The 16,146-nt window shown below is 35.9% G+C and overlaps 1 protein-coding gene across 5 annotated transcripts in view; it reads left to right on the top strand.

Annotated features, from left to right (window-relative positions):
• SPIN1 (spindlin 1) overlaps window positions 1-14,068 on the top strand; it is a 63,037-nt gene extending 48,969 nt beyond the window's left edge. For all 5 annotated transcript variants that reach the window (XM_021530430.3, XM_021530429.3, XM_077790544.1 and 2 more), the window contains exons 3-6: window positions 1,134-1,182; window positions 6,310-6,563; window positions 7,519-7,752; window positions 10,303-14,068. In XM_021530430.3, the coding sequence (XP_021386105.1) occupies window positions 1,134-1,182; window positions 6,310-6,563; window positions 7,519-7,752; window positions 10,303-10,502 (737 nt within the window). In that variant the 3' untranslated portion in view covers window positions 10,503-14,068. The remainder of the gene's footprint in view (window positions 1-1,133; window positions 1,183-6,309; window positions 6,564-7,518; window positions 7,753-10,302) is intronic.
• Window positions 14,069-16,146: the final 2,078 nt, after the last annotated feature.

Genomic DNA, 16,146 nt, shown 5'->3' with positions numbered 1-16,146 from the left:
GTAAGAAGCAGCTAGAAGCTTCTCTCGTGTCCAAGAGAGCCAGTGCCAGCTGGCTCCAAGATGGACCTGTCACTGGCCAAAGCTGAGCGTGTCAGTGATGGTGGTAGTGCCACTGGGATATTGTATTTAAGAACAGGGGAAAGATCCTGCCCTACACCAGGTGAAGGAGAGGAGAAGAACTGTGTGAGCATAGCAGCCCTGCAGACACCAGGGTCACTGGCAGAAGGAGATGGAGGAGGTGCTTCAGGCACTGGAGCAGAGGGTCCAGTGCAGACTGTGGTGAAGATTATGGTGAAGCAGCTGTGCCCCTGCAGGGCTTGGAGGACCCTACTGGGGCAGGTGGATGCGACTGAGGGAGTCTGTGAGGCTGGAGGAAATATGCACTGGAGCAGGTTTCCTGGCAGGTCTGTGTGGCTCCATGAGAGAAGAGGCCACTCTGGAGCAGGTCTGCTGGCAGGACATGTGAGCCTGTGTGGGGCTCACTGCAGAGCAGCCTGTAGCTTCCGTGAGAGGGTCCCCATGCTGCAGTTGCGAAAAAGTAAGATGAGTCCTTCCCCTGAGGAGGGAGAACTAACCCTAACCTTGAGGAGAAAGAAAGAAGCAACAGGGACAAAAAGTGATTAACTGAATGCACCTTTATTCCTTGTCCACTTGTGCTACCTGGAAGTGAAGAGGTAGAAAAAAATTGGGAGTGAAGTTAGGCCCAGGAAGAAGGGAGAGCTGCGAGGAAGGTATTTTTAAGATTTGGCTTTATTTCTCATTATCTGACTTGCTTGGTAATAAATTAATATTCCCCAAGTAAAGCCTGGTTTGCCTGTGATGGTAATTGGTGAATTATGCGTCTCTGTCCCTGTCTTGACCCAGGAATGTTTGGTTGTATTTTCTCTCCCTTGTCCAGCTGAGAGAAGAGGTAGAGCAGCTTTGGTGGTTACCAGGCATCCAGCCAAGGTCAGCCAGCACACCACAGCTTCATGTGCAGATAGCCAATGTGTACCTCTCTAGAGCCTTTTCTGGTTTTAGCAGGTCCCTGATCAGTCATAACATGAAATGTTTGGATTTGATATTAAATATGATAGCTTTTATGTAAGTTCTTAACTTGGTTTTCAGTAATTCCAACATCTTTTATATTGTAGGTCATGCAGGAGTGTCTGCCAGCATGATGAAGAAAAGAACATCCCACAAGTAAGTTGTTAATATATTTACTAAAGAATAGCTCTCAGTAACTGGAAGTACTGTTCAAGAAATATATCTGTATTGTTCCACTCTATTTGTGAAAATTGTGGAATAATATTCAGTCTGTATATGTGTGTAGAGTCAGACTTCTAATCCTTCCAGGAGAGTAGTAGGAAAGAAAGCCCCACAGATACAGATAAAGCTTTAAACATTGTTTTGACTGTTAACATTATATTTTTTTAAATATAATTTTGAAATTCTTTCTGGAATCTGTAGAGAAGGATTTTCAAGACTAAGCTTAGCCACATCTATTGTAGGACGTCTGTTCTCTGGCACAGAGTTCATGCAGTCACCATGAAAAAAAAACAAAAACTGCAAATCATTCTTACAAAGAACCCAGTTGGAAAGGAATCTCAGATATATGTAATCATGTATGCACTATAACTGTAGTGTTGGAAAATATTTTTTATTTTTTAAAAGTAAAGAATGCACTGAAATACTTCTTTAAGGAAGCTGCTATTAGTATGTGAAGGAAGGATACCTGCTTTGCTACACTTTCATGGCATGTATTTTTCCATCTTCAACATTTTAAATAGTGGCAGCTGAACACTGGTGAGTAGCTGTGTGAAAATAGAGTTAACCTTCTGGGTATAATTGGTCTTAGTTCATGCAGCAAGATACCGTATCTGGTGAGAGAAATCTAAGCTGGGTAAGTGGGAAATTTTAAATGTTACTAGCTGTTTGCAATTGTAAAGTCATATAGTGTGTATCAATCACAAGCAATTTGTTTGGCAGGTGTATTTTCCACAGTTAATCTAGTTAATCACTATTAACAGTGTTAACTGTTTCCCAGAGACAACACCTGGTGTTAAACTACTCTGATGCCTTCCACCAGCTCATCATTATCCATTCTTGTCTATCTTCATAGAAGGCAAAGAGAAACTTTTTTTTGTCTAGGGGCAGGTAGAGTTGGTTAAACTTTAATTTCTCTTGTTCTCTTTCAACCGCTCAGAGAAAGGAGTGTATGATGGGAAGACTATCAGAGGTGGGTTGCCTTTTGTACTTGAGGGTGGCTAGATTTGTCTTTATTGTTGTGTTAATATACACTTATTTAAATAACTAAATAGGTTGTAAATTTTTTAGCATAAAAGCTTTTGTGGGACATAAGAAGTTTTGATCCTAAGTGACATAATTTTGAGGTATTTAACTTAAGCATCCAGCTTAATTTTATGTTAATTTAGCCTAGTTCGATTTTTATTATTTAGTTTAGGGTTTTTTGTACCAATCCAAGGTGACTTCTTGTTTGCTGCTTACTGACTTGTCTGAGAATAAGGTAGAGTAGTAAAACATTGTTTATAGTTTACCATAAATTAGTAGGATATGAATATGCTGTAATACTATATGCTGATACTACTCTGAGGCAACATGATAGACTGTGAGTTAGTAATGTATACTTTGTCACTGATTTAGCTATTTATTTAGTTGCATCCTCATTTAAGGAAAAAGAAGAAAAAGTCTACTGGTACTCAAATGCCATTGAGATTTTAAAGGTTTGTTTCAGAAGGTTTATGGCAGAGAAAGGAGCAAAGCATGACTCAGTAAGTGAGATTGTGATAGAATGAGCAGTGTGGATGAGCCTTCTGAGCTCTTTAAATGGTAGTTAACTGTTGAGCCTTTTGGAGACAGTTCCAGTGCTGATAGGACAGTTCTTCCAAGTGCTCTGTCAGTGGGTAGTGGTGATCTCTGCCAATATGAAGCTGGCCTCACTGGCATCAGATCAATCAATAATCACAGATGTCATTCTTTCCACCCTTAGTGTATAGGGATAATGCAAGATGTATCACAGGTATGAAGCAATTCTTTCTTCAGAGGCTCCCCAGATTTCTTGTAGTCAGCAATTTAGAGACTTAGAGGTGTAGGTTATAATTTCAATTTAACTACAAGTGAACTTGAACATTTTGAAATTTTGATACGACTTTAAGGTAAGATGCTCTTGGCTTCTGCGGCATCTAGAGCTGAAATTCACAACTGAATTTTTTTTTTTTAACTTTTGAGGGAGTACAGAATGTACTTTAAAACATCTGTCTTAATTAATGTGCCTCATAGTCTGAATATTGTGAGAAGTAGTTAATAACAATTCTGAGATCACCATTATGTTATTAGTCGTAGACATTAATAAGATCACGGTTGTATTAAGTTTTATATCCTGTTTTCAATAACTTTTCTGTTTTGTACCATGCGAGATTTGAAAGCATAATGACTAGTGCTACTGTACTGCTTCTATAATGTTTTCTCATTTTCATTCGAGTTTTTCACAGTTTTCCATGTTTTGCATATCTAAGAGATGTGGTTTTCTTTCATCCTTCTGAGTTTTTTTTCCCTTGTGTTTTTCTAAAATGACATGATCAGGGTAAAAAACAATCAACAACCAAACCTAAATGGGTAACTTTGTAGGTTACTGGGCATTGTCATTCCTGTTTTTATAAATGCTAGTTTGTGTTTTAAGCACAACTCGTGGTAACGGCTGATTTTTCTGCTACCAGTCCTCTGCAGTTCTGAAATATGTTGGTTTCCCAGGTAGCAGTAGCCAAATTAAAGTTTGTGCAAGCACCTTATGAGCATAGCTTTAGCCTCTGGGCAGATTTCCTTCTGCCTGTGTAGTCTTTAGAATGTTTCCGAAGTATCTAGTTCTGATAATGAAACTTTTTCACATTAGGTTTTACTTAACAGCTTACAGCCTGCAAGATAAAGAAGAGGATCAGAAACTTTTGGCAATCGAAGGGCCGTTTACAATGAGGATTTGTCTGATGTGTCAAGAACTACTTCCAGGACTTGCTATTTTCTGTTTATCCTGGCTTCATTTCTTACATGTCTAGTTGTTTTCAAATATTGAAGAGCAAATTCTGGAAATTTTAAAGACTGTTTTAATGAAAGAGATGGAAAAAATTTGTTGGACCTTCTGGATAGGACATCATAGGAAGTTATCTGTAGAACTTGATTTATTACAAGAATGTCACACTGTTGAGTTTAGTTATTTAGTTGTCTTACATAGAAATAAATTTGTAACTTATTAATAGTTAGAAACTTGCTTGTTTTCTTACCATGTTCAAATGCAGGAAGTAGATTTTCCTTGGTAATACACTAGTTTGAATATCTAATTTCTTATACTTGAAATGAGAAGTGAGCAGCTGTTCAGTAATGCAAAATTCAAACAAAAATTTGCACCGCAGGTACATCTACTGGGTACTTGATTTGTAATTAAATTCCTAATGCTCTTTGCTCTTTATACCTATTTGAACTCAATTTTGTTGTCTTTTTCCATCTTTTTTTTAGAATTAGTGTAAAGATTTTTACTTTATTGTTCCAAATTAAATATTAAAGTGGATTATGCTTTGTAGGCAGAACATAAAGTTGACTGAGGTTGAATATCCAATAGCATTATATTTTTCAAAGATTAAATGATGAGCAATATAAACTGCTTAAACTAGACAAAACAATGTCAGTTTAAGCTTCTTTTATTTCTAGTAGTTTTTATTCCCTTCTGAATGAAGCAGTGCTCCATTAGCACTAATTAAATGAATTGTATACAAAACAAACTCAATTTTCTGCTGAGAACCAGATCTGTGAACTTACTTTGTAATAGTAAGCTATTACTGACACTTATTACGATTAGAAACACATATATATACTTCAGCAGAGCTAGAATTTGAAAATAAATTCTAATTTTTGCATAAAGTTAGAACCAGCTTTGTGGGAGAGTTTCTCTTTACAGGAACTCCAACCTGTTGCAGTTATCTGTGCTATCAAGGTTAGGAATGCAAAACTGCATTCTGATCTTTGAAAACCTCAATGATAACAAAAGTGAAATGTGAAAACACCCTTGCTAAGATTTTCGTAGTGAAATAAAGTCTGGAGGTGGGACAAGTACTGAAGTTAATTGTGTATCTTGTTTTTAATAGTTATGATTACAGTTATCATACAGCGTTAAAGATTCCAATATCATATTGTGAGTGTATTATTCTGAAATACTGCTTCCAGGTTTTCAGTGATATGGTCGTTATCTGTATTTTTTGGATCATATAGGGACTTCTATGAGAGTATTAATCATATCTGGAGACCTTTTTCTTTGATCACTGTCTCTACTCTAAGGAAAAATACTGCCTTTTGCAACTGATCATCTTTTTGATGTTACTTTTAAGTTAGTTGTGTGCATATATTACTGTGCCATTGAAATAATGTGTGCTACAAGTAGTAGCCCAAAAATTTTTTTTCCAACTAGTTGATATTTATATATTGCTCCTTAGTTTCTTCCATTTGTGTTCAAAACTGTGATTTTAATAGCTGGATAAAACAAAACTTGTGTAACACTTTCAGTGATTTGGAACTGTCAAATAGCTTACATTACAGGTCATCAGAATAGTAACTGATAGTAACAGTAGCAGAGGGAATTTTCTTGCAAATTGCTTGAAAATATCAGAAGGACAAAAAAGTTACTTGATTGTTTTTCACATTAAGGAGTATCCCATCTATGGCTAATTACATTACGTGCAGTTTTTCATTTTCCATACTAAATACAGAAGTGTTGTTGCAGTCATGTGTCTTTAAAACTACTTGGAGTCAAAATCACCTGTAAATGAAGGAGCCAACATTTTCTTTAGGTGAAAATAGATCTGTTTTAGGGAAAACAAACATTTTGAAAGAATTTCAGTCAGCCACATAATGCTTGCACTGACTTCTTCCTTCTGAGAAGGAGTTGTTTACTGTTCTGCAGAGAGTAACAAGGTAGTAAAGTTGTAATACTTCCATCTAGCCTTGTGCCTTGAGATCTGTTGAGGTGAGTTTCACCTTTGACATTCAGTGTAGCGAGGGATAGAATAGTTATTTTGGCTTAAGCAAACTACATTTATAATTTACTCTTAGGAAACTGACCTTATACAGCATGTCAAAAATGTGTCACTACTTTTGTTTTTCTTTTTTCCCATAAAGCATGATAAGCTTTATGACCTAATTTGAATAAGGTGTGCTAAGCTATAAAATATTTTTTATATTTATATTTTTATGTAAAAGCATACAAGTATTTTCTTAAGTAGAATATGTATGTACTTGTTTAATATTAATGTTTGTATCTGTGTACAGAAAACATAGAAACAATGTGGGACCAAGCAAACCTATTTCTCAGCCACGAAGAAATATTGTAGGCTGCAGGATACAGCACGGATGGAAAGAAGGAAGTGGACCTGTAACACAATGGAAGGGCACAGTTCTTGATCAAGTTCCTGTAAATCCCTCGCTCTATCTCATAAAGTACGATGGATTTGATTGTGTGTACGGACTAGAACTTCACAAAGATGAAAGAGTTTCAGCACTTGAAGTTCTTCCAGACAGAGTTGGTGAGTGTTTAGGGTTTTTCTCCTAAACAAATATATATATTGGCTGGTATTTATCACTGAATGTTTTCCACTAATCCCTCCAGACTTCCCCCAAGGTAACCCATGACCACTTAAATGTTACTGGTCAATTTCATTTTTGTCTCATGGCAGGTAATCTAAAATCTTGGAGTTTTTTTCTATTCCACAAAACTTTGATGATGCTAGTGAGTTCAGTTGCTGTCTTCTGTCATTAAGTAGTATATAGTACATTCTGTAGTTTTCAGATTAACACTGATATTTCTGTTAAAATTTCAACTCTGAGCCATCTAGACTATGTTGTCTATTTTGTGTGTCTAACAGTAATAAGGTTACATTTTTTCTTGTACTACCACCGTGTACTTAAAATAATGGCTGGAAGACATTTTCTAAATGAACTAACCTGATTAGTAATAATGCTTTTTGTTTTTCAGAATTAGCACTTGGATTGTTAAACTGCAGGTTTTTCAATCCACCAGGTGTGATACCTACTCAAGTAAACACTAGTTTGTAAATAGAAAAAGCTGTTGTTCCTTTTAACTGCAAAGGAATTGGTTACAGTCCGTAGGGTTGAGTTATGAGGAACCAAACCCCAAAGCTGAATTAATAACATCATAGAACTGCCGTGAGACCGGCCTTTTGTTTCTACCTCTCCCCGTCCAGTGTCTAAAGTTCAGAGTCTTTCTTGCTCGATTGATCTCTTACTAGCTTGCATTGTGATTGTTTAATCACAGGGAGTACAATAATGCATTGTTGTTTTAACAACCTTCTGAACTTCTTAGTTCCACAGCACTAAACTCTCTGGAATGGACACTATTTGTTTTGTATATGAATTTACTAACTGCCAATCAGATTGTAAAAATAATCTTTATGGTGATTAATACACAAAGATACATATATATGATTTTGAATATATTTCTGAAATGCTGTTTCATTTCAGCTTCGTCTCGAATTAGTGATGCCCACCTGGCAGACACAATGATTGGTAAAGCTGTGGAACATATGTTTGAGACAGAGGATGGCTCAAAAGATGAATGGAGGGGGATGGTCTTGGCTCGAGCTCCTATTATGAACACATGGTTTTATATTACGTATGAGAAGGATCCCGTCTTGTACATGTACCAGCTCTTAGATGATTATAAAGAAGGTGACCTTCGCATTATGCCTGATTCAAGTAAGTAGGCCAGTTACTGTTTTCTTCTGACAGCTTTTCATATTAAACATTTAGCTGTGATTTATTTATGGTCGAGATAGCTGGCAAACAAACATCATGTTTGATATTACATTTAATTTTTTTTTACACAGCTAACAAATGTGATAATACAACAAAGAATATCTATGTTAACTGCTGAAATATTTAACTTTTCTTAGCAGTGATGTATACAGGGTGATACTTTTCATAATTAATCTTAATTCTGCTGAAAATATGGGTGTACTACCAAGAAAGACTTGACGTTTTGGTTTTTTAGTGGGAATTGACAAGCAGAAAGTTTTCCACTGCTGTTTTCTTACAAAAGTATCATGTTGTGTGGAGTTGGCTCTTGATTTGTATCTCTGAACAGTTCTTGTGGGAATGAATATTTTGGGTCAAACTGATACAGTAAGAACAATTTCACTGAGCTATGTGTCTTCAGTGTGAAAAGCTTCTTGAGTAGTTGCCTGTGGGAAAGAAGTACTGGTTTTTTGGAAATTGATTTTCTCTCACATTTTCTAACACTAGTTATATATAAATTTTTTTCTCTTGGTATTTCTCCTCATTTTGGATGAAGTAGTCTTCTTCAGGACTTCTATTAATCCTAAAGACTAGTATTAATTTATAGAAAATTAATTGTAACTAATACATATGCAAAGAGCTATGTAGTCAGCCACTACAGTTCTCCAATTAGTAACTTGTTGAGTTTGAGATCATCTTGTTTCAGATACACCACTGGTAATGATCTGGCAGAATAAAAAAGTGGCACTTACTTGCAGTATCTCTGTGCTAACTATCTGTGTTCAAATTGCCCTCTCCTCTGGCCCAAGCAAAAAGCAACATCTCTGATGCTTTTAAAGAAAGAACTACAGATGTTAATGGAAAAAAGTGACCTTCCTCTTCTTGAAGAAATAAAGCAAGCTCTTTCAGACTTAAATATTAAAATAACTTGTTCTTTGTATTGACCATCAAAATGGATTAGGAATGTATTTTAAGTCTGCTTTGCTTTCTTCCACCTTGAGAGTAAGGAAAATTTACATGCTTCCTTTCCATTTAAATCTTAATTGCTTTTAGTGCACTTTACACTCTGTGCTCACCAAACAATTATTGCTTACTGATTTTCTAAACACTTCTAAGTATTTGTTTCCTTTCCTGAACATGAATGCTTTCCAGATATTTTGAATCATGTCTTTGAGTCAACAGCTGGATGGTAGTATTTTGGAATAGTATTGTTCAAAATCAGATTTTAGAATATCTGCAGATAGTTCTGTAAATGTGGTGGAACCTGCCATAATATTATAAATAAAATTTCTAGGGTACTGACCCTTATCAAGTGTTGGTTCTGCACATATGAAGAGATCAAATAATAGATAATTTGTTTTAACCTTTTTTCTTTTCGTAAAGGGAAAATATACTGTTGGATCTGATACTAAAACATGGCCTACACTTCTAAGTGAAAATATAGGCACTGAACTTGAATCTTTGCCAAGAAAGAATCTTCCTATAAAGCTCATACTAAGAGGATAATAACTATGTGTGACAGTGCATTTATAGAGGAGCTGAAACACAAAAAGAGAAACTTCTATTTGCCTGAGTTTCTAAGTGCAAATGCAAGCCAGTCTATTCATTCCCTGTTTTTTTTTTCCTCCTTTGAGAGTTCTTTCATAGTTCTCAAAACTCAAAATAAAATGGATAGAATCTGTAAGGGATTCTTAATATAGACTTGTAACTAAGTTATTAATTTAAAAGCATATGATTTCCAGAATAAAAGCCACATCAGATATTACAATTGCTTTAGAAAGTTTTCCAGTACAATACAAAGAAATTTATCTGAACTAGGCATCAAAGAAGAGGAGCTGAGAAAGAATATGTGGTTAGCTTCCAGTTCTCCATATAGTACTTCTTACCCTTTATCATGTTCTGTGATTGGCTTGTAGCCAATCACTATGCATGTTGCAAAACACACCTTTCATAATCCAGATTTAACGTAGGGATTGTCTGGTTAGGTTTTGCCAGAGAGGAAAATAATACAGTCAGACTTCACCAAAATTACTCAAATATGGCGTCAAAAGTCCCTTTTAATAAGGAGTTGACACCTGCTACCATTTCAGAAGAGATGCTTCTGTTGTAGTCAAATCCACACATTGAACCTTTGAATAACATGTGTGGGAAGAGGGAAGTTAGAGTACCTTTCTGCTAAGTAGGTCCAATGCCTTTTTCTGCTCATGGCTTAAATTCAGCTGTCTACAGCCATTTTCTACAACTTGTGTATACACCTTCCTGTCAAAGATTTACTTCTCTTACCAAAGTGCTGGTTTTGTCTTAATAAAACTGAAGACAGTATTGCTAGAAAAATTTTTCTGCAACTACTTTCCACAAGCATGGCAATTGTTAGGTTGTCTGAATTAAATTAATTAAGCTGTTTACAACTTTTAATTGTTTTGTATGATTTTTAAAGACAACTGTGTAGTTGTATTCCAATAGTGCAAAATTTTGTTAATGTCTACTAAAGCATACTGGTTTATGTTACAGATGATTCACCTCCTGCAGAACGGGAACCAGGTGAAGTTGTGGACAGCCTGGTAGGCAAACAAGTGGAATATGCCAAAGAAGATGGCTCGAAAAGGACTGGCATGGTCATTCATCAAGTTGAAGCCAAACCATCTGTCTATTTCATCAAGTTTGATGATGATTTCCATATTTATGTCTACGATTTGGTGAAGACATCCTAGACATCATCATGAACTTTTGCCAAATTTGTGGAACTATTAAATGTAAAATTTGTAGACACAAAGACTTGACTGCTTTCCAGTTTAACGAAAGCTTAAATGTCCCTGCGAACCCACAATCTCTGCCAGCAAAACTGTTTTGTTCTGAGTAATACAAACATGACACATTTTGTGTAAGAGAACTCCTTTTCTTGAAGGAAGTCAGTATGTTTGGGCAGGAGGGAGTTAAAAGCAAAGAACAGCTGCAAATTCAAGCTGTGTAAAGTTGATCTAGTATTGTAATCATTAATCTAAATTTTTTCATAGATTTTGATTTTTTTCTTCAATCTTGCACTCACTTGTTCAACTGCCACATGCAAGTGTAGTTTGATATTTTGATATGCCTTCTTTTGTAACATTAAATTTAATTTCTTGGATACTGGCAGTCCTTGTTTTCAGGGTTGGGACAGAGGTGACTTTTCTGAAAGGTTTAAACAGTTTGTGCAGTATCAAGGAGTGCCTAACCCAAGTAACATCAATCTGCTGTGTTTCTACACTTTATTTCAAAATCAGCTTTTTAAGAACTTGCAGTGCGTGGAAATGCTTGTGCATTTTTTACTAGTCACAGGTCAGTAGGATATCAAGTGTTTGGATTACGCACCTTTCATTGAAAAGGCTTTACACTATAAAATTACATTTAATCTGTATAACCACTTAATTAGAATATGCCAGTTAATGGCCCATATTTACAAGTCATAGGAACCAGTAAAATACATGCAACAAGGCTGCCTTCAATCCTAAATGTTGTACTTCTTTCTTTGTTTGTTATACACACTTATTAGCAAAACCCAAGTGCTTGGTGCCACAACTCTTAACAGTATATATGCTACTTCAGAAGAATTTAGACTACGCATTGGCATCAGTAGTCTCTCATTTAAAATCAAAACTTAGCAACCTGAATGTTTGTGTTTGGACTTAGAAGTCTAACAGTAATTAATATTTTACATGGTAAATACAGTCTCACACCAGGGGAGTGGGAGGGGGTTTCCTTTTACAGTGAAGATGTAACTTTAGAGAAGGAGAAGCATTTGTTGCCTTCTGCTCAGTCTGTTGCATTCCTCTGTTTTGGTTTGCTTTTAATAATTTTGGTTCAAGAAGGCATCTTCCCAGTTTATTCTTTTCCTGGCTTTTCCACTTAAGGAGTGTCTGGATAAATCTACAGTTTAAACCTGTTGTTGCCTTTTGTGGTGTACATTGTACTTGCTTTGAGGTATGCTGTTAACATTAATTTCATTCTATGAACACTAGAGTTCTGCATGCTAGTGGTGTACTATCTAATGGAAGCTATAAGGCAGTCTCAGTGGTTCAGTCATCTGCATTAGCTTGTGGATGTAAATAGCAGCCCACAACTGCAAAATCTTTTCATGGTTATAATCTCGCAAGATAGTTGTAAATGAAAATTAGGGTTTCCTTAAGTGTGGCAGCTTTTAAAATATGGAATTGAAACAACAATGCAGCACAGCAACAAGGTTGTCATGTTACAGTAAGGCAGAGCTCTGCAAGTTTCAAAGAACTGCTTCACAGAAGTACAGAATGTGAAGACAGTTAACACTTTTGATGGAAGGAACAAATACCCTGATATCCAACTGTGTGCCATTAGTGGAAGAATGCAGGAGCTGTTAATCAGAGGACAGAGGTGCAGACTACCTCTGTTGTGGGTATTCTTGGTATTGAAGACTCAGTGGTTTAAGCCCCTTTCTGTCCATTTTTTTGCCTGATTTCATAATTTAGCCTTAAGGCTTGTGCCTCATTATGCTGTTGAATGGTAATAAATACTCTCCGTATAAATATGATACCTTAATTCTTTGTCCATTGCTACTATATTGCATTATGTCCAGTATTTCATCATGGGCAACCAAAGGCAGGCTATTGTCTTTCAGTGAATAGCTTCTCAATGCAGTCCTTATGCAGTAAGTACCTGAGTCGTAAATGTTTCTTGTGTTTGAACAAAGTGAGCAGATTTGCAACACAGTGTTTTCATCCTGCAGATCTGTTGTGTTTTCTATTGACTCTTAAGAGTCCTGCATGTAAATCTCAAAGCTGAGCCTGGCTCCATGAGCCCAAGTCAATATTTGTGGCACAGGAATGAGTGAGTGTATTAATTACACACAAGATACATGGATTACCTAGTACACTGATCTTGGGGCTACATATCTGAGGAATAAGAGGTTTGTTTTGAAATATCTGAGGTTTAGGTCTACTGGAACACTTTTAGCATTAGGCTTGCATTTGTGGGTTTTCTGCAAGCCTATTGAATACACTATGTATTCTGACAATTAGAGAATAATCTACAAACTGTAAATTTCACTGTTGTTTTTGGATGTCCCCATTCGTCCGTTGTGTGGATATTTTCAATTGGGGATTTTTTGGGGATTTTTTGTTTTGGTTTGGTTTGGTTTGGTTTTTTGGGTTTTATTTTTTTTGATAGCTTAAACCACAGTTTTGAGGCTTGAGACTAATTCCACTCCCTGCCCATCTGCTTTGGGCTTTGTTTTAGGCTCATGTTTCAGATCTGCATGCAGTGCTTGCGTTACCCTGGTAACTAAATGTTGGTTCCTTGTTATAGGGGTTCAACATTACTTTCCAAAATCACATAGGGCTTGTGATGGCACAAGCCATGGATCTTTGTATAAAAGTTACTCACCTTTCACATTTACCTGCTGTAGTATTGTTGTATATTGTGTGTGTGCGTGTGTGTGATGTCAGGCTGCCATGTAAAACTTAAAAGGGAAAAAAAAAAAAAACAAACTTAAATGCAGACCATCCTTTTTTGCATGCTTAGAGGGTTAGAACATTCAATGTAACAAACTAAAGTTGCATGTTAAAATGTTTAGGTTTTTGTTTTGTTCTGTTTTTATTTTGTGTTCAGTTTTTTGTGAATTTGCTTATTGTGCTGTTTTAATGGTTGTTAGTAGGATTAAATGCACCGGTGAGACGAGCATAGTGCCAACGGAAGGTAATTTTCCAGTTGTATGTGTCATACAGCATTTGAAGGGACCATGTATTCTGTTAAAGAAAAAATAAAATTTCAGTTGAATAGCAGAACACTACATTCTTCTTCTTTCTTTTTGAGTGCCAAACCCTAAACTATGTTGGAGTAGAGATGGGGAAAACCCTTTTAGTTGGAATAGGTAGAAGCATTCTTTAAATGAATTGTTTAAACATAGGGGCTTTGTCTTCAGAGAGAATTGTCAAGTTGCATCAGGAAAAAGAATTACGGTAAAAACAGTTTCTGGTTCCTTGAAAATGCTGTTCTTTTTGTATTTTACATCATTAGTGCAATTTGGATGGTTCTTGGTATGCGTATAGTTCAGAGGTCTTCGTGTTCGCATTTTTAAATTAGGTATTAAATTCATCTTTAGAGCTTGATTTCTTTATTTTTATTTTATTTTGAACAATGTAGACAGTTCCCTGTTCTCTGCATTTAGAAGTATAAACACTTTAAATTGTTACTTAATTCTGTAAGTAATTTTTATAATTATGATGTAACTCTATCCTTAAAACATTTAAAATAAACCCTTTATGTGCAACTTATGCCTGTAAACTTTGTTCTCATGAGCAAAACACAGAGATGTGATTTCAGATTATGAAGAAGCAGTTTCTTCATTTTTCTAATTTAAAGGATTTATTATTTTAATATTGAGCCATGTATGCTGGTATAATAATTGCTCTATGAAATATGTTTGCTTGCAGAGCCAAATCTTTATTCTTTTTTCCAAGTAAGTATGAGTGTTAGTAAGATGGAACTTGTCTAAGGAAAAGCATACTGCTAAATTTAACTAAACACAGAAAACTTCTCCCCCTCTCCCCAGGCGGCTCTGCCGGTCTGTGAAGCAGTCTCTATTTCCAGAGCACACAGAATATTTTGGCAGTGGGGAGCTGCAGAAGTATTTGGCAGTGTTTTGGTGATATATTAATTTGCTTTGAATTAAAAAAAATTAATGAAGTGTATTTTACTGGTGATAAAAAATGAAGTTGATGCAAATTGGATGTGATGAGGAAAGAAGATAACATCACCATGTTGTGAATTTTCTAAAGTCTTCTAAGTTGTTTTGAAGACTTTATGTGATTAAATTACTATGGCAGGCTTTCCATGTTGAACAGATTTTCTTTATTACTACCTATTTTCTGATAATAAAGAGTGCATGGCACTTAAAAGGATGTGGTATAGTGGTGAATTTGTAGTGTTAGGTTAACAGTTGGACTCAATAATCTGAAGGACCTCTTCCAACCTAAGTGATTCTGTGATTGTAAAATACGTTTTTGGCACCAGGCTTATTTTGTCATATACTGAAGAATATGGAGTCTGCCAGCATGCATACCCAAGCCTTTTCCCTTAGTGCATCATCCAGTTTATTGTATCCTGTTGCTCCTGACACTGATCCTAGTGGAGATTTATATTGTGTACAACTGTGATTAAGGAGAGTCTAAGCCTTTGCTGTAGCAGAGTACCACCTCCAAAGAGCAGGTGTTTATCTCTGTGACCAGTCTGTTAAATTGTAGTTAAAAATAGATACAGTAATATATTGTGACTAATGCCTGAATCTGTTCTGTATTACCGCTAATAAACCCCCCTCAGTTTGGTGGCATCTTGCTCTGTATAGAGACAAAGAGAAGGCTTATAAAAGCAAAGATATTTTTGTTGTCTATCACTGCAGTAATAAACTTGCTCCTGAGAGGTGGTTACTTACAAGTTCTCTTACAAGCATCTTAAATGTCAGTGCTACGTAGACAATAATGTCCCTCAGATTTAAGAGGGTTATAGGGGTCCTCAAAGCTATTGTTTTAATGCTACTATACTGTATTTTCACATCTGTCAGCTTCCTCCGTGTCAATATGAACAGGTTATATTTTCAGGGAAAGAAAACAAAGCTGCTCTTCGCTCAGTGAATCACTTATTTTGACATACTTTTTTTATATTCATGCTGTAAGCAGTGGAACCGTTGATGACTTCAGGGGACTACTGCTTTCTGGAAAGGATATAGTTCAGTAAGGATATTTTGGTGGAGGTTGGGCTGCTGCAATTTAAGATCATGAGGGTGCAAAAGGAGAAGTAAAAATAGGTCAAGGAAATTAGAGGTATGTTCTTTTATCCTCAAGCACTATATAATAAAAGATTTTTACTGTTTTACAAACTTTAAAGCTTTTATTTTCAATCTGACTTTTTTTCTTTCAATAAGTTCCTGCCTTACCATGTTACTTACATTACTTAACCTCTTTGCCAGTATCAGTATCTTACGATTTTAATTAATTTCAGATTTACAACCTGGGGAAGTTACCAAGCTACTCAGCATTTTTCTTAGGCTCTGCTCTTCCCACTGCTTTGTGAGTTTCCTGATTTCCAAACAGGGTGCAGAACTGCATATGCACGATGTATATATAACAGGAGGCACTGAAGTCTCAGCAGTGTGAAGTGGTGTCCAGACTTCCCTATTGTACATAGATATTCATTACAGATCTCTGTTCATTACAGATCTCTTCTGAAATCAGTTATGATTTGCTTAATTTCATTTATATGCAACTTGTGTAAATGGTTTTGCAGCCTCACAGTTTAAATACCTTTATGTTTTGACACTGGTTCCACCCACCCTCAAGCAGTTAATTCTTA

This window comes from Lonchura striata, chromosome Z (assembly GCF_046129695.1).
Source record: "Lonchura striata isolate bLonStr1 chromosome Z, bLonStr1.mat, whole genome shotgun sequence".
NCBI lineage: Eukaryota > Metazoa > Chordata > Aves > Passeriformes > Estrildidae > Lonchura > Lonchura striata.
The sequence above is the reverse complement of the archived record's forward strand: the minus strand, read 5'-3'. Positions and strand labels throughout refer to the sequence as shown.